Below are 22312 nucleotides of genomic sequence, written 5' to 3' on the forward strand. Positions count from 1 at the left end.
AATCAGTACAACTCACACTGCCAACCGAGTTAGTTAAAGCAACTCATATTGCCAAGCCTGTTGGTCAGAGGAACTCCTATTGCCAAGCCCATTGGTCACAGAACCGTATACTGCCAACTTCACTAGCCAATGCAGCTCAGGCTGACAACCTCATTGGACAGTGCAACTCCTACTGCCAACACTATCATCAATGGAACTCTTAGTGCCGACCTCATTAGTCAGCTCAATTCCTGCAGCCAGCCCCATTAGTCAGCTCAATTCCTACTGCCGACCCCATCAGTCAGCTCAATTACTGCTGCAAACCCCATTAGTCAGCTCAATTCCTACTGCCGACCCCATCAGTCAGCTCAGTTCCTACAGCCAGCCCCATTAGTCAGCTCAATTCCTACTGCCGACCCCATCAGTCAGCTCAGTTCCTACTTCCAACCCCATTAGTCAGCTCAATTCCTGTTACCTAACCCATTAGTCAGCTCAATTTCTACTCCCAACCCCATTAGTCATCTCAATTCCTGCTGCCAACCCCACTAGTCAGCTCAATTCCTGCTGCCAACCCCATTAGTCATCTCAATTCCTACAGTCAAGCCCATTAGTGAGCTCAATTCCTATTGCCGTCCCCATTAGTCAGCTCAATTCCTACTCCCAACCCCATTAGTCACCTCAATTGCTGCTGCCGACCCCATTAGTCATCTCAATTCCTGCTGCCAACCCCATTAGTCATCTCAATTGCTACTGCCAACCCAATTAGTCAGCTCAATTCCCGCTGCCAACCCCATTAGTCATCTCAATTCCTGCTGCCAACCCCATTAGTCACCTCAATTCCTATTGCCGTCCCCATTAGTCATCTCAATTGCTACTGCCAACCCAATTAGTCAGCTCAATTCCCGCTGCCAACCCCATTAGTCACCTCAATTCCTGCTGCCAACCCCATTAGTCAGCTCAATTCCCGCTGCCAACCCCATTCGTCAGCTCAATTCCGACTGGCAACCCCATTCGTCAGCTCAATTCCCGCTGCCAACCCAATTGGTCATCTCAATTCCTACTGCCAACCCAATTGGTCATCTCAATTCCTGCTGCCAACCCCATTAGTCATCTCAATTGCTGCTGCCAACCCCATTAGTCATCTCAATTCCTACTGCCAACCCAATTGGTCATCTCAATTCCTGCTGCCAACCTCATTAGTCAGCTCAATTCCTACTGCCAACCCCATTAGTCAGCTCAATTCCCGCTGCCAACCCCATTAGTCACCTCAATTCCTGCTGCCAACCCCATTAGTCAGCTCAATTCCCGCTGCCAACCCCATTCGTCAGCTCAATTCCGACTGGCAACCCCATTCGTCAGCTCAATTCCCGCTGCCAACCCAATTGGTCATCTCAATTCCTACTGCCAACCCAATTGGTCATCTCAATTCCTGCTGCCAACCCCATTAGTCATCTCAATTGCTGCTGCCAACCCCATTAGTCATCTCAATTCCTACTGCCAACCCAATTGGTCATCTCAATTCCTGCTGCCAACCCCATTACTCAGCTCAATTCCTACTGCCAACCCCATTAGTCAGCTCAATTCCCGCTGCCAACCCCATTGGTCATCTCAATTCCTGCTGCCAACCCCATTAGTCAGCTCAATTCCCGCTGCCAACCCCATTGGTCATCTCAATTCCTGCTGCCAACCCCATTAGTCAGCTCAATTCCCGCTGCCAACCCAATTGGTCATCTCAATTCCTACTGCCAACCCAATTGGTCACCTCAATTCCTACTGCCAACCCCATTAGTCATCTCAATTCCTGCTGCCAACCTATTAGTCACCTCAATTCCTGCTGCCAACCCCATTAGTCATCTCAATTCCTACTGCCAACTCAATTAGTCATCTCAATTCCTGCTGCCAACCCCATTAGTCAGCTCAATTCCCGCTGCCAATCGCATCAGTCAGCTCAATTCCTGCTGCCAACACCATTAGTCAGCTCAATTCCTACTGTCGACCCCATTAGTCAGCTCAATTCCCGCAGCCGACCCCATTCGTCAGCTCAATTCCTACTGTCGACCCAATTAGTCAGCTCAATTCCCGCAGCCGACCCCATTCGTCAGCTCAATTCCTACTGGCAACCCCATTAGTCAGCTCAATTCCCGCTGCCAACCCCATTAGTCAGCTCAATTCCCGCTGCCAACCCCATTAGTCATCTCAATTCCCGCTGCCAACCCCATTAGTCACCTCAATTCCTACTGTCGACCCCATTCGTCAGCTCACTTCCCGCTGCCAGTGTGTGCAGGAGGGTTTCCTGAAACAATATGTTGACAGGCCAACAAGAGGCGAGGCCAAGTTGGATTTGGTTTTGGGTAATGAACCAGGCCAGGTGTTGGATTTGGAGGTAGGAGAGCACTTTGGGGACAGTGACCACAATTCGGTGACGTTTACGTTAATGATGGAAAGGGATAAGTATACACCGCAGGGCAAGAGTTATAGCTGGGGGAAGGGCAATTATGATGCCATTAGACGTGACTTGGGGGGGATAAGGTGGAGAAGTAGGCTGCAAGTGTTGGGCACACTGGATAAGTGGGGCTTGTTCAAGGATCAGCTACTGCGTGTTCTTGATAAGTATGTACCGGTCAGACAGGGAGGAAGGCGTCGAGCGAGGGAACCGTGGTTTACCAAGGAAGTGGAATCTCTTGTTAAGAGGAAGAAGAAGGCCTATGTGAAGATGAAGTGTGAAGTTTCGGTTGGGGCGATGGATAGTTACAAGGTAGCGAGGAAGGATCTAAAGAGAGAGCTAAGACGAGCAAGGAGGGGACATGAGAAGTATTTGGCAGGAAGGATCAAGGAAAACCCAAAAGCTTTCTATAGGTATGTCAGGAATAAGCGAATGACTAGGGAAAGAGTAGGACCAGTCAAGGACAGGGATGGGAAATTGTGTGTGGAGTCTGAAGAGATAGGCGAGATACTAAATGAATATTTTTCGTCAGTATTCACTCAGGAAAAAGATAATGTGGTGGAGGAGAATGCTGAGCCCCAGGCTAATAGAATAGATGGCATTGAGGTACGTAGGGAAGAGGTGTTGGCAATTCTGGACAGGCTGAAAATAGATAAGTCCCCGGGACCTGATGGGATTTATCCTAGGATTCTATGGGAGGCCAGGGAAGAGATTGCTGGACCTTTGGCTTTGACTTTTATGTCATCATTGGCTACAGGAATAGTGCCAGAGGACTGGAGGACAGCAAATGTGGTCCCTTTGTTCAAAAAGGGGAGCAGAGACAACCCCGGCAACTATAGACCGGTGAGCCTCACGTCTGTAGTGGGTAAAGTCTTGGAGGGGATTATAAGAGACAAGATTTATAATCATCTAGATAGGAATAATATGATCAGGGATAGTCAGCATGGCTTTGTGAAGGGTAGGTCATGCCTCACAAACCTTATTGAGTTCTTTGAGAAGGTGACTGAACAGGTAGACGAGGGTAGAGCAGTTGATGTGGTGTATATGGATTTCAGCAAAGCGTTTGATAAGGTTCCCCACGGTAGGCTATTGCAAAAAATACGGAGGCTGGGGATTGAGGGTGATTTAGAGATGTGGATCAGAAATTGGCTAGCTGAAAGAAGACAGAGGGTGGTGGTTGATGGGAAATGTTCAGAATGGAGTACAGTCACAAGTGGAGTACCACAAGGATCTGTTCTGGGGCCGTTGCTGTTTGTCATTTTTATCAATGACCTAGAGGAAGGCGCAGAAGGGTGGGTGAGTAAATTTGCGGACGATACTAAAGTCGGTGGTGTTGTCGATAGTGTGGAAGGATGTAGCAGGTTACAGAGGGATATAGATAAGCTGCAGAGCTGGGCTGAGAGGTGGCAAATGGAGTTTAATGTAGAGAAGTGTGAGGTGATTCACTTTGGAAGGAATAACAGGAATGCGGAATATTTGGCTAATGGTAAAGTTCTTGAAAGTGTGGATGAGCAGAGGGATCTAGGTGTCCATGTACATAGATCCCTGAAAGTTGCCACCCAGGTTGATAGGGTTGTGAAGAAGGCCTATGGAGTGTTGGCCTTTATTGGTAGAGGGATTGAGTTCCGGAGTCGGGAGGTCATGTTGCATCTGTACAAAACTCTGGTACGGCCGCATTTGGAGTATTGCGTACAGTTCTGGTCACCGCATTATAGGAAGGACGTGGAGGCTTTGGAGCGGGTGCAGAGGAGATTTACCAGGATGTTGCCTGGTATGGAGGGAAAATCTTATGAGGAAAGGCTGATGGACTTGAGGTTGTTTTCGTTGGAGAGAAGAAGGTTAAGAGGAGACTTAATAGAGGCATACAAAATGATCAGGGGGTTGGATAGGGTGGACAGTGAGAGCCTTCTCCCGCGGATGGATATGGCTGGCACGAGGGGACATAACTTTAAACTGAGGGGTAATAGATATAGGACAGAGGTCAGAGGTAGGTTCTTTACGCAAAGAGTAGTGAGGCCGTGGAATGCCCTACCTGCTACAGTAGTGAACTCGCCAACATTGAGGGCATTTGAAAGTTTATTGGATAAACATATGGATGATAATGGCATATTGTAGGTTAGATGGCTTTTGTTTCGGTGCAACATCGTGGGCCGAAGGGCCTGTACTGCGCTGTATTGTTCTATGTTCTATAATTCCGACTCCCAACCCCATTAGACAGCTCAATTCCGACTGGCAACCCCATTAGTCAGCTCAATTCCGACTGGCAACCCCATTAGTCAGCTCAATTCCCGCTTCCAACCCCATTAGTCAGCTCAATTCCCGCTGCCAACCCCATTAGTCAGCTCAATTCCCGCTGCCAACCCCATTAGTCAGCTCAATTCCTACCGACGACCCCATTAGTCAGATCAATTCCGACTGGCAACCTCATTAGTCAACTCAATTCCTACTCCCAACCCCATTAGTCAGCTCAATTCCTAATGGCAACCTCATTAGTCAGCTCAATCTACTAACAACCCCAATAGGCGCTCAATTCCGACTGCCAACCCCATTAGTCAGCTCAATTCCCGCTGCCAACCCCATTAGCCAGCTCAATTCCCGCTGCCAACCCCATTAGTCAGCTCAATTCCTACTGTCGACCCCATTAGTCATCTCAATTCCCGCTGCCAACCCCATTAGCCAGCTCAATTCCCGCTGCCAACCCCATTAGTCAGCTCAATTCCCGCTGCCAACCCCATTAGCCAGCTCAATTCCCGCTGCCAACCCCATTAGTCAGCTCAATTCCTACTGTCGACCCCATTAGTCAGCTCAATTCCCGCTGCCAACCCCATTCGTCAGCTCAATTCCGACTGCCAACCCCATTAGCCAGCTCAATTCCCGCTGCCAACCCCATTAGTCAGCTCAATTCCCGCTGCCAACCCCATTAGTCAGCTCAATTCCCGCTGCCAACCCCATTAGCCAGCTCAATTCCCGCTGCCAACCCCATTAGTCAGCTCAATTCCTACTGTCGACCCTATTAGTCATCTCAATTCCCGCTGCCAACCCCATTAGCCAGCTCAATTCCCGCTGCCAACCCCATTAGTCAGCTCAATTCCCGCTGCCAACCCCATTAGTCAGCTCAATTCCTACTGTCGACCCCATTAGTCAGCTCAATTCCGACTGTCGACCCCATTAGTCATCTCAATTCCCGCTGCCAACCCCATTAGTCAGCTCAATTCCTACCGACGACCCCATTAGTCAGCTCAATTCCCGCTTCCAACCCCATTAGTCAGCTCAATTCCCGCTGCCAACCCCATTAGTCAGCTCAATTCCTACCGACGACCCCATTAGTCAGATCAATTCCGACTGGCAACCTCATTAGTCAACTCAATTCCAACTCCCAACCCCATTAGTCAGCTCAATTCCTACCGGCAACCTCATTAGTCAGCTCAATCTACTAACAACCCCAATAGGCAGCTCAATTCCGACTGCCAACCCCATTAGTCAGCTCAATTCCCGCTGCCAACCCCATTAGTCAGCTCAATTCCCGCTGCCAACCCCATTAGTCAGCTCAATTGCGACTGGCAACCCCATTAGCCAGCTCAATTCCCGCTGCCAACCCCATTAGTCAGCTCAATTCCTACCGACGACCCCATTAGTCAGCTCAATTCCCGCTGCCAACCCCATTAGTCAGCTCAATTCCCGCTGCCGACCCCATTAGTCAGCTCAATTCCTACCGACGACCCCATTAGTCAACTCAATTCCTACTCCCAACCCCATTAGTCAGCTCAATTCCTACTGTCGACCCCATTAGTCATCTCAATTCCCGCTGCCAACCCCATTAGCCAGCTCAATTCCCGCTGCCAACCCCATTAGTCAGCTCAATTCCCGCTGCCAACCCCATTAGCCAGCTCAATTCCCGCTGCCAACCCCATTAGTCAGCTCAATTTCCGCTGCCAACCCCATTAGCCAGCTCAATTCCCGCTGCCAACCCCATTAGTCAGCTCAATTCCCGCTGCCAACCCCATTAGCCAGCTCAATTCCCGCTGCCAACCCCATTAGTCAGCTCAATTCCTACTGTCGACCCCATTAGTCAGCTCAATTCCCGCTGCCGACCCCATTAGTCAGCTCAATTCCTGCTGCCAACCCCATTAGTCAGCTCAATTCCGACTGCCAACCCCATTAGTCAGCTCAATTCCTACTGTCGACCCCATTAGTCATCTCAATTCCCGCTGCCAACCCCATTAGTCAGCTCAATTCCCGCTGCCAACCCCATTAGTCAGCTCAATTGCGACTGGCAACCCCATTAGCCAGCTCAATTCCCGCTGCCAACCCCATTAGTCAGCTCAATTCCTACCGACGACCCCATTAGTCAGCTCAATTCCTGCTGCCAACCCCATTAGTCAGCTCAATTCCCGCTGCCGACCCCATTAGTCAGCTCAATTCCTACCGACGACCCCATTAGTCAACTCAATTCCTACTCCCAACCCCATTAGTCAGCTCAATTCCTACCGGCAACCTCATTAGTCAGCTCAATTCCCGCTGCCGACCCCATTAGTCAGCTCAATTCCTACTCCCAACCCCATTAGTCAACTCAATCCCTACTGCCAACACCATTAGTCAGCTCAGTTTCTACTGGCAACCCCATTAGTCAGCTCAATTCCTACAGGCAACCCCATTAGTTAGCTCAATTCCTACCGGCAACCCCATTAGACAGCTCAATCCCTACTGCCAACACTATTAGTCAGCTCTATTCCTACTCATAACCCCATTAGTTAGCTCAATTCCTACCGGCAACCCCATTAGACAGCTCAATCCCTACTGCCAACACTATTAGTCAGCTCTATTCCTACTCATAACCCCATTAGTCAGCTCAATTCCTACCGGCTACCCCATTAGTCAGCTCAATTCCCACCGGCAACCCCATTAGTCAGCTCAATTCCTACTGGCGACCCCATTAGTCAGCTCAATTCCTACTCCCAATCCCATTAGTCAGCTCATTTCCTACCGGCAACCCCATTAGTCAGCTCAATTCCTACTCCCAACCCCATTAGTCAGCTCAATTCCTACCGGCAACCCCATTAGTCAGCTCAATCCCTACTCCCAACCCCATTCGTCAGCTCAATTCCTACAGGCAACCCCATTAGTTAGCTCAATTCCTACAGGCAACCCCATTAGTTAGCTCAATTCCTACCGGCAACCCCATTAGACAGCTCAATCCCTACTGCCAACACTATTAGTCAGCTCTATTCCTACTCATAACCCCATTAGTCAGCTCAATTCCTACTGGCAACCCCATTAGTCAGCTCAATTCCTATCGGCAACCTTATTAGTCAGCTCAATATCCTGCCAACCCCATTCGTCATAGAACATAGAACATAGAACGATACAGCGCAGTACAGGCCCTTTGGCCCACGATGTTGCCCCGAAACAAAAAGCCATCTAACCTACAGTATGCCATTATCATCCATATGCTTATCCAATAAACTTTTAAATGCCCTCAATGTTGGCGAGTTCACTACTGTTGCAGGTAGGGCATTCCACCGCCTCACCACTCTTTGCGTAAAGAACCTACCTCTGACCTCTGTCCTATATCTATTACCCCTCAGTTTAAAGTTATGTCCCCTCGTGCCAGCCATTTCCATCTGCGGGAGAAGACTCTCACTGTCCACCCTATCTAACCCCCTGATCATTTTGTATGCCTCTATTAAGTCTCCTCTTAACCTTCTTCTCTCCAACGAAAACAACCTCAAGTCCATCAGCCTTTCCTCATAAGATTTTCCCTCCATACCAGGCAACATCCTGGTAAATCTCCTCTGCACCCGCTCCAAAGCTTCCACGTCCTTCCTATAATGCGGTGACCAGAACTGTACGCAATACTCCAAATGCGGCCGTACCAGAGTTTTGTACAGCTGCAACATGACCTCATGACTCCGGAACTCAATCCCTCTACCAATAAAGGCCAACACTCCATAGGCCTTCTTCACAACCCTATCAACCTGGGTGGCAACTTTCAGGGATCTATGTACATGGACACCTAGGTTCCTCTGCTCATCCACACTTCCAAGAACTTTACCATTAGCCAAATATTCCGCATTCCTGTTATTCCTTCCAAAGTGAATCACCTCACACTTCTCTACATTAAACTCCATTTGCCACCTCTCAGCCCAGCTCTGCAGCTTATCTATGTCCCTCTGTAACCTGTTACATCCTTCCGCACTGTCGACAACACCACCGACTTGAGTGTCGTCCGCAAATTTACTCACCCACTATTCTGCGTCCTCCTCTAGGTCATTGATAAAAATGACAAACAGCAACGGCCCCAGAACAGATCCTTGTGGTACGCTCAATTCCTACTTTCAACCCCATTAGTGAGCTCAATTCCGACTACCAACCCCATTAGTCAGCTCAATTCCTCCTGCCAACCTCATTAGTCAGCTCAATTCCACTGCCAACCCCATTAGTCAGCTCAATTCCTCCTGCCAACCTCATTAGTCAGCTCAATTCCTCCTGCCAACCTCATTAGTCAGCTCAATTCCTCCTGTCAACCCCATTAGTCAGCTCAATTCCTCCTGCCAACCTCATTAGTCAGCTCAATTCCTACTGTCAACCCCATTAGTCAGCTCAATTCCGACTTCCAACCCCATTAGTCATCTCAATTCCACTGCCAACCCCATTAGTCAGCTCAATTCCTCCTGCCAACCTCATTAGTCAGCTCAATTCCTCCTGCCAACCTCATTAGTCAGCTCAATTCCACTGCCAACCCCATTAGTCAGCTCAATTCCTCCTGCCAACCTCATTAGTCAGCTCAATTCCTCCTGCCAACCTCATTAGTCAGCTCAATTCCTGCTGCCAACCCCATTAGTCAGCTCAATTCCTACTCCCAACCCCATTAGTCATCTCAATTCCACTTCCAACCCCATCAGTCAGCTCAATTCCTGCTGCCAACTCCGTTAGTCAGCTCAATTCCTACTGTCGACCCCATTGACCAGTGCAACTCATGCTACCAACCCCATTGACCAGTGCAAGCTATCTTGCAAACCCCATTGACCAGTGCAACCTATCCTGCCAACCCTATTGACCAGTGCAACCCATCCTGCCAACCCCATTGACCAGTGCAACTCATGCTGCCGACCCCATTGTTCGAACCAATGCACTTTGCCATCCCCATTGGTCAGAGCAAATCATATTGCCACTCGCATTGGTCAAAGCAACTCAAACTGCCCACCCCATTGGGCAGAGAAACTCAGACTGCCAACCCCATTGGTCAAAGCAACTCAAACTGCCTACCCCATTGGGCAGAGGAACTCATACTGCCAACCTCACTGGTCTAAGCAATTTATACTGCCAACCCCATTAGTCTGAGCAACTCATGCTGCCAACCGCATTGGTCAGAACAATTGATACTGTCAACCCAATTGGTCAGTGCAACTGCTACTGCCAACCCCATTGATCAATGCCACTCCTATTTCCAACCCCATTGATCAATGCCACTCCTACTGCCAACCCCATTGGTCAGTACAACTTACACTAACAACCACATTGACCAGTGCAATTCATACTGCCATCTCCATTGGTCATGTTGCTTTGTGACCCATAATTCTTATACTGCCACCCCTATGTCTTGTAGCAAGGGCCACAGTGCCACTCACCATTGCATATAAAGCCAGCAAATCGTGGGCAAAGCAGGCTGCTGTATTCACAATATTTTCCCTCAAATCGTTCCAGATGGCGTTCTGATGGTACACAGTGACAAAGACCGCAGTAACATTCTCCTCGACCGGAGCACGTCTGGGAGGGGTCATTGGGATTTCTGCAGGCTGTATCCTCGCCCTTATTACTTGAGTCACATTCACAGAATTCTCCCTTCCTGAAGAAAAAAATGTAGAATGTCAACATCCAGAAAATGGCACTCCACACTCATCAGCTGTCATGTTTTATTTTTAAAAAATAAGAAAAGATTATTTTTCCAACTGTTAAATGAAACTAGAGAGATGGGAAGACCATTCAGGCTCTCGAGCCTGTGCCACTATTCACAACTTGATTCAATATGCCAAAAGAAATATCATTACTTATCAAAGCTGGGGCCGGTTTAGCTCAGTGAATAAGACAGCTAGTTTATGAAGCAGAATAAGGACAGCAGAATGGATTCAATTCCTGTACTGGCTGAAGTTATTCATGAAGGTCCCGCCTTCTCAACCTTACCCTGATACAGTGATTCTCAAGTTCATCACCACCATTCAGCTCTTCCCTTCAAACGGGAAAGCAGCTTATGGTAATCCGGGACTTATGGAGACTTTGAGCTGGATTCTCCATTTTGGAGACTAAGTCCCCACGCCGTCGGGAAAACTGTGGTCTTTTACGCCAGGAAAACAGGAATCAAAAGGCCACCGATTCTTTGTTTTGCTGGGGGCTAGCAGGGAGCCGGCGTAGAGCTCGCAGCTCTATCTGACAATACGGCTCCCATTACCTCCAGTTCAGAGGCCGCAAATGCGCACGGCAGTGGCCTGCAGCAGCCCCGTGCTCCATGGTGGACTCAGCAACCTGGACCGGCAAAATAGTGTCCCGCATCGGCTGCTCGCGCGCCCCGGACCGCCCGCACACATTGCCCCCAGCCCAGAATGAAGCCCCAGCCTGGCTGCCGATCGGCCCTACCCTGACTGTGGCGGCCCCGGACTGAGTCTACAGCTGCCACGGGAGGATCCCGGATGGTGCGAGCACACTTAAGCCACGCCGTCGGAGCATCGCAGGGCGGGCCTCAGGCAATGGATTCAGGCGGTGGATACTCGGCGCGGCATACTCCTTGAGTACTGCGATTTTTAAGGGGTGGAGAATTAAAAAACCGGCGCCGCTCCCAATTTCGGCACCAAAACGGATTCTCCGCCCTGTCACCGAATGCGATTTTGCTGTCGGGGAGCATTGAATCGAACCCTTTACCTTTACTTATAAAAAATTTTATGAATTTCAGCCTTAAAAGTTCCAATTGACCTTGACAGATTTATTTTTAGAAAATATTTTATTCAAGCATTTGTAATTTTCACAGTTTAGCACATTAACATCTCTTAAACACTCGCGTGGGCAGACACACGTAAAGAAAGAAAGAAAAAAAGCCTACAGAACAACGCCCCCTACTCCCCCCACTCTATTCCCTAGCTACCTGTAAACTATATTCTCTGTCCCGTTGCAACATTGCCATGTCTCCTGCTTTCCTCCCCCCCCCCTTTTCCCTCCCCCCACATACTGCTGACGTTCAATTCTCCTTGAAGTAGTATATGAACGGCTGCCATCTCAGGGTGAACCCTTGAATTGATCCCCTCAAAGCAAATTAACTTTCTCCAGACTGAGGAACCCTGCCATATCGCTGACCCACACTCCTGACATCTGGGGCTCCGAGTCCCTCCATCCCAACAAAATCCATCTCCGGACCACCAGGGAGGAGAAGGCCACAACCTCAGCTCCCTCCCCCACTTGGCCCGGCATATAGATACCCCAAATATTGCCAATTCTGGACTCGGAGTTACCCTTCCTTCCAGGACTTCTGACATAACGTCCGCAAATCCCTGCCAAAATCCCCTCAATTTTGGACATGCCCAAAACATATGTACATGGTTTGCTGAGCTACCCCACACCGCCCACATCTGTCCTCCACCTCCTCAAAGAAACTGCTCATCCGGGCTACCGTCATGTGGGCCCTGTGGACCACCTTGAACTGGATCAAGCTAAGTCTGGCACACGACGAGGATGAATTGCCTCTCTTCAGGGCTTTTTCCCACAGCTCAAATTCTATCTCCCCACCCATCTCCTCTTCCCACTTCCTCTTCACCTCCCTGATAGGGCCCCTTCCCACTCCATCAACTCCTTACATAGAACATACAGTGCAGAAGGCCATTCGGCCCATCGAGTCTGCACCGACCCACTTAAACCCTCACTTCCACCCTATACCCATAACCCAATAACTGCTCCTAAACGTTTTGGATACTAAGGGCAATTTAGCATGGCCAAACCACCTAACCTGAACGTCTTTGGACTGTGGGAGGAAACCGGAGCACCTGGAGGAAACCCACGCACACACGGGGAGAACACGCAGACTCCGCACAGACAGTGACCCAGCGGGGAATCGAACCTGGGACCTTGGCGCTGTGAAGCCTCAATGCTATCCACTGTGCTACCGTGCTGCCCTGTATATCTCCGAGACCCTCCCCTCTCCAACCTCTGTTTCTGACGTCACCTTATCTTGTAACCCCCTCAGGGGGAGCCGAGGGAAGCTAGGAACCTGCCTCCGGACAAAATCCCGTACCTGAAGGTACCGAAACCCGTTCCCACCCGGCAACTCAAACTCCGCCTCTAATGCCTCCAAGGTAGGGAAACCCTCCTCAATGAATAGATCCCCAAATCTCTCAATCCCTGCCCGCTGCCATCCCCTATAGCCTCCACCCAGCACCCCCGGGGCAAACCGGTGATTGTTACAAATTGGTGACCACACTGACGCCCCCTCCAATCTCATATGTTGCCTCCATTGCCCCCACACCCTAAGGGCTGCCACCACCACAGGGCTCGTAGAGTACTGAGCCGGCAATAACGGCAGGGAGCCGGCAATAACGGCAGGGGCGACGTCAGTAAGGCCTCCAAACACGTACCCTTACAGGATGCCGCTCCCACACTGACCCCTCCCCCACTACCTACTTCCTGACCATCGATATGTTGGCCGCCCAGTAATAGTTAATAAAGCTCGGGAGGGCCAAGCCCCCCTCTCCGTGATCCCGTTGCAGGAGTGCCCTCTTTACTCTCGGAGATTTACCTGCCCACACAAAACCCGATATCGCCGCGCTCATTTTCCTGAAAAAACCTTTGGGACAAAAATCGGAAGACATTGAAAAAAGAAGAGCAGTCTGGGAAGGACCGTCATCTTTATGATTTCGATTTCGGCGGGAGTGGAGCTGGCTGGTTAGTCAATTTCAGCAGGAGCTGAGAATTTTTCTTTTTTTTTTAATTAGTTTTTTAGGCGGGAACAGGAAGTCGACCCGCGGACGTCTGGGAAGACCCTCACCAATAAATTCAGGTGGAGAGGAAACCCGAGACACTACACGTGTAGTGTCTCCCACCCGCCCTCCTCCTCTAACCTAATAATAAAACCCATTGGTCTGAGGTAAGTACCATATTTTATTATATTATTATTATTTTTTATAAAAATTTAATTTAGTTGTTAGCCAGATCTTGGTAGAAAGTTAGAGGAATGGCAGAGAAGGGAGTGCAATGTTCCTCCTGCAGGATGTTTGAGGTGAGGGATGCAGTTAGTGTCCCTGCTGATTTTACCTGCAGGAAGTGCTGCCATCTCCAGCTCCTCCAAGACCGAGTTAGGGAACTGGAGCTGGAGTTGGAAGAACTTTGGATCATTCGGGAGGCAGAAGGGGTCATAGATAGCAGCTTCAGGGAATTAGTTACACCAAAGATTGGAGATAGGTGGGTAACTGTAAGAGGGACTGGGAAAAAGCAGTCAGTGCAGGGATCCCCTGCGGCCGTTCCCCTGAGAAACAAGTATACCGCTTTGGATACTTGTGGGGGGGACGACTTACCAGGGGTAAGCCATGGGGTACGGGCCTCTGGCACGGAGTCTGTCCCTGTTGCTCAGAAGGGAAGGGGGGAGAGGAGCAGAGCATTAGTAATTGGGGACTCTATAGTCAGGGGCACAGATAGGAGATTTTGTGGGAGCGTGAGAGACTCACGTTTGGTATGTTGCCTCCCAGGTGCAAGGGTACGTGGTGTCTCGGATCGTGTTTTCCGGGTCCTTAGGGGGAGGGGGAGCAGCCCCAAGTCGTGGTCCACATTGGCACTAACGACATAGGTAGGAAAGGGGACAAGGATGTCAGGCAGGCTTTCAGGGAGCTAGGATGGAAGCTCAGAACTAGAACAAACAGAGTTGTTATCTCTGGGTTGTTGCCCGTGCCACGTGATAGTGAGATGAGGAATAGGGAGAGAGAGTATTTAAACACGTGGCTACAGGGATGGTGCAGGCGGGAGGGATTCAGATTTCTGGATAACTGGGGCTCTTTCTGGGGAAGGTGGGACCTCTACAGACAGGATGGTCTACATCTGAACCTGAGGGGCACAAATATCCTGGGGGGGAGATTTGTTAGTGCTCTTTGGGGGGGTTTAAACTAATGCAGCAGGGGCATGGGAACCTGGATTGTAGTTTTAGGGTAAGGGAGAATGAGAGTATAGAGGTCAGGAGCACAGATTTGACGTCGCAGGAGGGGGCCAGTGTTCAGGTAGGTGGTTTGAAGTGTGTCTACTTCAATGCCAGGAGTATACGAAACAAGGTAGGGGAACTGGCAGCATGGGTTGGTACCTGGGACTTCGATGTTGTGGCCATTTCGGAGACATGGATAGAGCAGGGACAGGAATGGATGTTGCAGGTTCCGGGGTTTAGGTGTTTTAGTAAGCTCAGAGAAGGAGGCAAAAGAGGGGGAGGTGTGGCGCTGCTAGTCAAGAGCAGTATTACGGTGGTGGAGAGGATGCTAGATGGGGACTCTTCTTCCGAGGTAGTATGGGCTGAAGTTAGAAACAGGAAAGGAGAGGTCACCCTGTTGGGAGTTTTTTATAGGCCTCCTAATAGTTCTAGGGATGTAGAGGAAAGGATGGCGAAGATGATTCTGGATATGAGCGAAAGTAACAGGGTAGTTATTATGGGAGACTTTAACTTTCCAAATATTGACTGGAAAAGATATAGTTCGAGTACAATAGATGGGTCGTTTTTTGTACAGTGTGTGCAGGAGGGTTTCCTGAAACAATATGTTGACAGGCCAACAAGAGGCGAGGCCACGTTGGATTTGGTTTTGGGTAATGAACCAGGCCAGGTGTTGGATTTGGAGGTAGGAGAGCACTTTGGGGACAGTGACCACAATTCGGTGACGTTTACGTTAATGATGGAAAGGGATAAGTATACACCGCAGGGCAAGAGTTATAGCTGGGGGAAGGGCAATTATGATGCCATTAGACGAGACTTGGGGGGGATAAGGTGGAGAAGTAGGCTGCAAGTGTTGGGCACACTGGATAAGTGGGGCTTGTTCAAGGATCAGCTACTGCGTGTTCTTGATAAGTATGTACCGGTCAGACAGGGAGGAAGGCGTCGAGCGAGGGAACCGTGGTTTACCAAGGAAGTGGAATCTCTTGTTAAGAGGAAGAAGGAGGCCTATGTGAAGATGAAGTGTGAAGTTTCGGTTGGGGCGATGGATAGTTACAAGGTAGCGAGGAAGGATCTAAAGAGAGAGCTAAGACGAGCAAGGAGGGGACATGAGAAGTATTTGGCAGGAAGGATCAAGGAAAACCCAAAAGCTTTCTATAGGTATGTCAGGAATAAGCGAATGACTAGGGAAAGAGTAGGACCAGTCAAGGACAGGGATGGGAAATTGTGTGTGGAGTCTGAAGAGATAGGCGAGATACTAAATGAATATTTTTCGTCAGTATTCACCCAGGAAAAAGATAATGTTGTGGAGGAGAATGCTGAGCCCCAGGCTAATAGAATAGATGGCATTGAGGTACGTAGGGAAGAGGTGTTGGCAATTCTGGACAGGCTGAAAATAGATAAGTCCCCGGGACCTGATGGGATTTATCCTAGGATTCTCTGGGAGGCCAGGGAAGAGATTGCTGGACCCTTGGCTTTGATTTTTATGTCATCATTGGCTACAGGAATAGTGCCAGAGGACTGGAGGACAGCAAATGTGGTCCCTTTGTTCAAAAAGGGGAGCAGAGACAACCCCGGCAACTATAGACCGGTGAGCCTCACGTCTGTAGTGGGTAAAGTCTTGGAGGGGATTATAAGAGACAAGATTTATAATCATCTAGATAAGAATAATATGATCAGGGATAGTCAGCATGGCTTTGTGAAGGGTAGGTCATGCCTCACAAACCATATCGAGTTCTTTGAGAAGGTGACTGAACAGGTAGACGAGGGTAGAGCAGTTGATGTGGTGTATATGGATTTCAGCAAAGCGTTTGATAAGGTTCCCCACGGTAGGCTATTGCAAAAAATACGGAGGCTGGGGATTGAGGGTGATTTAGAGATGTGGATCAGAAATTGGCTAGCTGAAAGAAGACAGAGGGTGGTGGTTGATGGGAAATGTTCAGAATGGAGTACAATCACAAGTGGAGTACCACAAGGATCTGTTCTGGGGCCGTTGCTGTTTGTCATTTTTATCAATGACCTAGAGGAAGGCGCAGAAGGGTGGGTGAGTAAATTTGCAGACGATACTAAAGTCGGTGGTGTTGTCGATAGTGTGGAAGGATGTAGCAGGTTACAGAGGGATATAGATAAGCTGCAGAGCTGGGCTGAGAGGTGGCAAATGGAGTTTAATGTAGAGAAGTGTGAGGTGATTCACTTTGGAAGGAATAACAGGAATGCGGAATATTTGGCTAATGGTAAAGTTCTTGAAAGTGTGGATGAGCAGAGGGACCTAGGTGTCCATGTACATAGATCCCTGAAAGTTGCCACCCAGGTTGATAGGGTTGTGAAGAAGGCCTATGGAGTGTTGGCCTTTATTGGTAGAGGGATTGAGTTCCGGAGTCGGGAGGTCATGTTGCAGCTGTACAGAACTCTGGTACGGCCGCATTTGGAGTATTGCGTACAGTTCTGGTCACCGCATTATAGGAAGGACGTGGAGGCTTTGGAGCGGGTGCAGAGGAGATTTACCAGGATGTTGCCTGGTATGGAGGGAAAATCTTATGAGGAAAGGCTGATGGACTTGAGGTTGTTTTCGTTGGAGAGAAGAAGGTTAAGAGGAGACTTAATAGAGGCATACAAAATGATCAGGCGGTTGGATAGGGTGGACAGTGAGAGCCTTCTCCCGCGGATGGATATGGCTGGCACGAGGGGGCATAACTTTAAACTGAGGGGTAATAGATATAGGACAGAGGTCAGAGGTAGGTTCTTTACGCAAAGAGTAGTGAGGCCGTGGAATGCCCTACCTGCTACAGTAGTGAACTCGCCAACATTGAGGGCATTTAAAAGTTTATTGGATAAACATATGGATGATAATGGCATAGTGTAGGTTAGATGGCTTTTGTTTCGGTGCAACATCGTGGGCCGAAGGGCCTGTACTGCGCTGTATTGTTCTATGTTCTATGTTCTATTGTCTGGACCCTCCCCGCCAGATTCAGCAGGAGCATGTCCCATCTGCGGAAGTCCCTTTTCATTTGATCAACCGCTTTGCCCAGATTTAACTTATGAATCTGCCCCCAATCCTTAGCCACTTGAATCCCCAGATATCTAAAACTTCTCTCAAGCACTCTGAACGGCAACTTCCTCAGTCTCGTTTCCTGCCCCTGTGCCTGGATCACGAACATCTCGCTCTTTCCCATATTTAACTTGTAACCTGAAAATCGCCCAAATTCTCCTGGTATCTCCATGATTTTGGCCATCCCCCCCACCGGGTCTGTGACATAGAGCAACAAATCGTCCACATATAGAGAGACTCTGTGCCCCCCCCCCCCCCCCCCCCCGCTCCCCTCCCCCCCAACTATCCCCCACCATGCATTTGATGATCTAAGGGCCATTGCCAAGGGCTCTATGGCCAGGGCAAACAGTAATGGGGAGAGCGGACATCCCTGTCTTGTCACCCTGTGAGAAATAATAAATTCTTTACCCGTCAGTCTGGCCTCAATAAAACTCGAGATGGATTTGTAGGCATAACATTAGTTATTTTTATTTGACTTGCAAGTCTGACTCGTTTCACAAAACCCAGAACACAGAACCAGTCTCCTAGGTCTCTCGAATCGAGTATTTCTGAAGAACAAAGAAATCTCTACCAACACATTCAAATGGCATCAAGTTTTGCATACACGATTCCCATAGGTCATCCTATACCCCTCCTGACCTGGCCATACATCCTAATTGGCTCACTTCTCATCCCTTCCCCTGGCCTCTTATTACCCAGCATCCTTTTCTCCTCATACTCTAAACACCCCATCCTCCCTCCTTTGCCATGCTCTCTGAAATCCTTTGTCTGTGAACTAACATGAATTAGACCGGCCTATATCTACATTACAGTAACTAATATCTTTAAAGTAACTATTTTATATCACATTTGTCACCTGCAGAGACTAAAATTCTCTGACCGGGCTCGGTTGGTTCTTACATTTGGCACCGAAGCCTGATATAACAGCCGGATCCAATCTACTGGACCTGTCCGATCTTCGGACCCTGTCCGAACCCAAACCTGCCTAAAATGTCCCATAGGTAATTCCACTCCATCGAAAGCCTTCTCCGCGTCCATGGCTACTGCCACCTCAACATCGCGCCCCTCCGCTGGCATCATAATTACATTGAGAAGCCGTCTAATATTGGACGTCAGGTGCCTGCCCTTCACAAATCCCGTCTGATCCTCCCTGATTACCTCCGGAACGCAATCCTCTATTCGAGTGGCCAAGATCTTTGCCAGCAATTTAGCATCAACGTTCAGCAGGGAAATTGGCCTGTACGATCCACATTTCTCCGGGTTCTTATCTCGCTTCAGGATGAGAGAAATTGATGCCTGTGACAGCGTCGGGGGGAGTACTCCTGGCTCCCGAGACTCATTAAAAGCCTTAACCAGGAGCGGCCCCAGTAACCCAATCTGTCAGGTCCCAAGGCCTTGCCTGATTGCACTGCCCCAATCCGTCTATCACCTCCCCGAGCCAGATTGGGCCCCCCAGGTCTTCCACCAGCTCCTCATCTACCTTCAGGAACTCTAGCCTCTCTAAGAATTGATTCATACCTTCCTCCCCGCCTGGGGGTTCCGACTCATATAACCGACTATAAAATTCACAGATCGCGCCAGTAACCACCCCCGGGTCCGTCACTGTCTTCCCTTTCATATCCTTTATTTTCCCTATTTCTCTCGCCGCCTCCTGCTTCCTCAGCTGATGTGCCAGCATCCTGCTAGCTTACTCCCCATATTCATATATTGCCCCTTTTGCCCTCCTCAGCTGTCCCTCCGCTTTACCTGTAAAAAGGAGCCCAAATTCCATTTGGAGTCTCTGCCTTGACAGATGTTTGAGGGAGAGCCAGGTTTCTATTACCCTTTGTGTGAAGTGCTTCCTGACATCACTCTGTCATGATATTCAGATAAACATCATGGTACAATCATACATACATACTGATGGACAGATCAATGGACCAATCAACATACACACAACACCACAGCCAATCACAAGCAAGAGCATACACAGTACAAAACAGGGAACACAACACTTCCTGGGCATTCCAGCAGGAGACAGCTCAGGGCACAGAGCTCACAGCAAGCCACTCAGACTTCTACCATGTGCTGAGTGCCACTCCCAACATAGTATTAGGAATAGGTCCACAGATTCTATGATCGAACCTCAGTAACCAGTATACCACTGTAAATAAATGTTAGTAATAAAACTGAGTTGTACCATTCGCAACCGCGTTGGTTCGTCTGTGTAGCAGAGTACCCAACACATCACACTCCTGAATGGACCAGCTCTAATTTTACCATTATTCCTCCTTGTTCTTAATCCCTCCATCAGAGGAAACTGTTTCCTGCCTCCAGTACTGGATGAGCAGGAATTTCCTTCACTTAAATATTAGAAACATTGAAGCCATTGCTTTTGGTCCCTTCTCAAAATCCGTCCCCTAGACACCATCCCTCGCCATGGCAACCAGACTGTTCAAAGGCCTGGGGCAAAATAATATGGAGAGGAGAACAGAATGTCGTCGCCCCCCCCCAAAAAAAAAGAATAAAGTGTTGTGGAGCTAATTAACAAGAGCCGGTTGGGACTTCCACCCCTCACTGGGGCAGATTTTCCACAATCTAAATTGCCCAGAGCTCCCTCAGACCCAGTCGTGTCAGGATGGCGTCAGTGGCAGCTGCTGGGATTGTAGGTGAGGAGCGGAGTTCAAGGCTCAGCATTCCCAGAACAGGTCATTTTTGGGGTCTTCGCCCAGGAGAGTTTGAGTCAGTAGGAAGCAATGGGGTGTAGAGTCTAAGACAGGGTGGCGGCACTCCACCATCGGCAAAGGGCAAGACCAACTCTGTTAGTGATAATCCCCCTCCTTTTTCTTGTGGCCCTGCAAATTTGTTTCCTTTTGGTGCATACCTTTTTCCATCGGGCAGGAGATACAAAAGTCTGAGAACACGCACAAACAGACTCAAAAACAGCTTCTTTCCTGCTGTTACCAGACTCCTAAACGACCCTCTTATGGACTGACCTGATTAATGCTACAGTCCTGTATGCTTCACCCGATGCTGCTATTATGTAGTTACATTGTGTACCTTGTGTTGCCTTATTATGTATTTTCTTTTATTTTCTTTTCATGTACTTAATGACCTGTTGAGCTGCTCGCAGAAAAATACTTTTCACTGTATCTCGGTACACGTGACAATAAACAAAATCCAATCCAATATCCCCTTTGAAAGCCTTGATTGAATCTGCCTTCACTATGCCCTCAGGCAGTGCAATTCAGATCCCAATCACTCGTTGCCTAAAAATGTTTTACCTCATCAGTTCATTTGGCAACCGCCTTAACTTTTGTCCTCTGGTTCCCAATCCTTCCAAGATTGGGATCAGTTACCCCTCTCAACTCTGTCTGGATCCTCATGATTTTGAACCCGTCACAGAATCACAAAATAAAACAATGCTGAAGAGGCCCTTCAGCCCATTGAGTCTGCACCGCACAGGATAGACATCAGGGGCGTCATTCTCCGACCCCCCGCCGGATCGGAGAATGGCCGTTGGCCGCCGTGAATCGCGCCCCCGCCCCCGCCGAAGTCTCCGAAGGGAGAAAAGTCGGCGGGGCGTTAATGGCACCGCTGCCGCGGAGAATGTCACGGGCCTGCGCAAGGCAGCCAATTTTCGGCCTGCCGATATTCTCCCTTCCGGATGGGCCGAAGTCCCGTCGACGTGATGACCGTTCACGTCGACGTGAATCAAACCTCCTTTTCATCGGCGTGACCCGGTGCTCCAGGCTCACGCCGACCAGCGAGGAGGTGAGTGACGGCCTGGGGGGTTGGCTCTGGGCAGGAAATGGCGTGGCCGCAGACTGATTTCCTGAGGAGAGGTGTGTCTCGGCTTGTGTGTGTGTGCGGCGGGGGGGGGTGGTTAGAGTAGGCTGGGCTCCGGGGGAGTGCCGGGAGGGGGTCCGTGCCGGGGTGGAGGTTGGGGGTTGGGGAGGGGGTCCGTGCCGGGGTGGAGGTTGGGGATTGGGGAGGGGGTCCGTGCCGGGGTGGAGGTTGGGGGGGGGGTCCGTGCTGGGGTAGAGGTTGGAGGGGGGTCCGTGCCGGGGTGGAGGTTGGGGGTTGTGGAGGGGGTCCGTGCCGGGGTGGAGGTTGGGGAGGGGGTCCGTGCCGGGGTGGAGGTTGGGGAGGGGGTCCGTGCCGGGGTGGAGGTTGGGGAGGGGGTCCGTGCCGGGGTGGAGGTTGGGGGGGGTCCGTGCTGGGGTGGAGGTTGGGGGGGGGGGCCGTGCCGGGGTGGAGGTTGGGGGTTGTGGAGGGGGTCCGTGCCGGGGTGGAGGTTGGGGGGGGGTCCGTGCTGGGGTGGAGGTTGGGGGTTGGGGAGGGGGTCCGTGCCGGGGTGGAGGTTGGGGGGGGGTCCGTGCTGGGGTGGAGGTTGGGGGTTGGGGAAGGGGTCCGTGCCGGGGTGGAGGTTGGGGGTTGGGGAGGGGGTCCGTGCCGGGGTGGAGGTTGGGGGGTGTCTGTGCTGGGGTGGAGGTTGGGGGGGGGGGTCCGTGCTGGGGTGGAGGTTGGGGGTTGGGGAGGGGGTCCGTGCCGGGGTGGAGGTTGGGGAGGAGGGCCGTGCCGGGGTGGAGGTTGGGGGGGGGTCCGTGCCGGGGTGGGTGATGGGAGGGCAAATGAGTTGGTCCACCTGGCCAGGTGCCAGCCTCCAACAGTTGGACCCATGCGGTCCATGCCACCTGGCTGG

General features: G+C 50.2%; 1 protein-coding gene across 6 annotated transcripts in view; it reads right to left on the reverse strand.

The window, feature by feature from the left end:
* The window catches only part of itgb4 (integrin, beta 4), a 359993-nt gene that overhangs the window by 179062 nt on the left and 158619 nt on the right, over positions 1-22312 (reverse strand). For all 6 annotated transcript variants that reach the window (XM_072482936.1, XM_072482935.1, XM_072482933.1 and 3 more), the window contains exon 13: positions 10051-10268. In XM_072482936.1, the coding sequence (XP_072339037.1) occupies positions 10051-10268 (218 nt within the window). The remainder of the gene's footprint in view (positions 1-10050; positions 10269-22312) is intronic.

This window comes from Scyliorhinus torazame, chromosome 18 (genome assembly GCF_047496885.1).
Source record: "Scyliorhinus torazame isolate Kashiwa2021f chromosome 18, sScyTor2.1, whole genome shotgun sequence".
Taxonomy (NCBI): domain Eukaryota; kingdom Metazoa; phylum Chordata; class Chondrichthyes; order Carcharhiniformes; family Scyliorhinidae; genus Scyliorhinus; species Scyliorhinus torazame.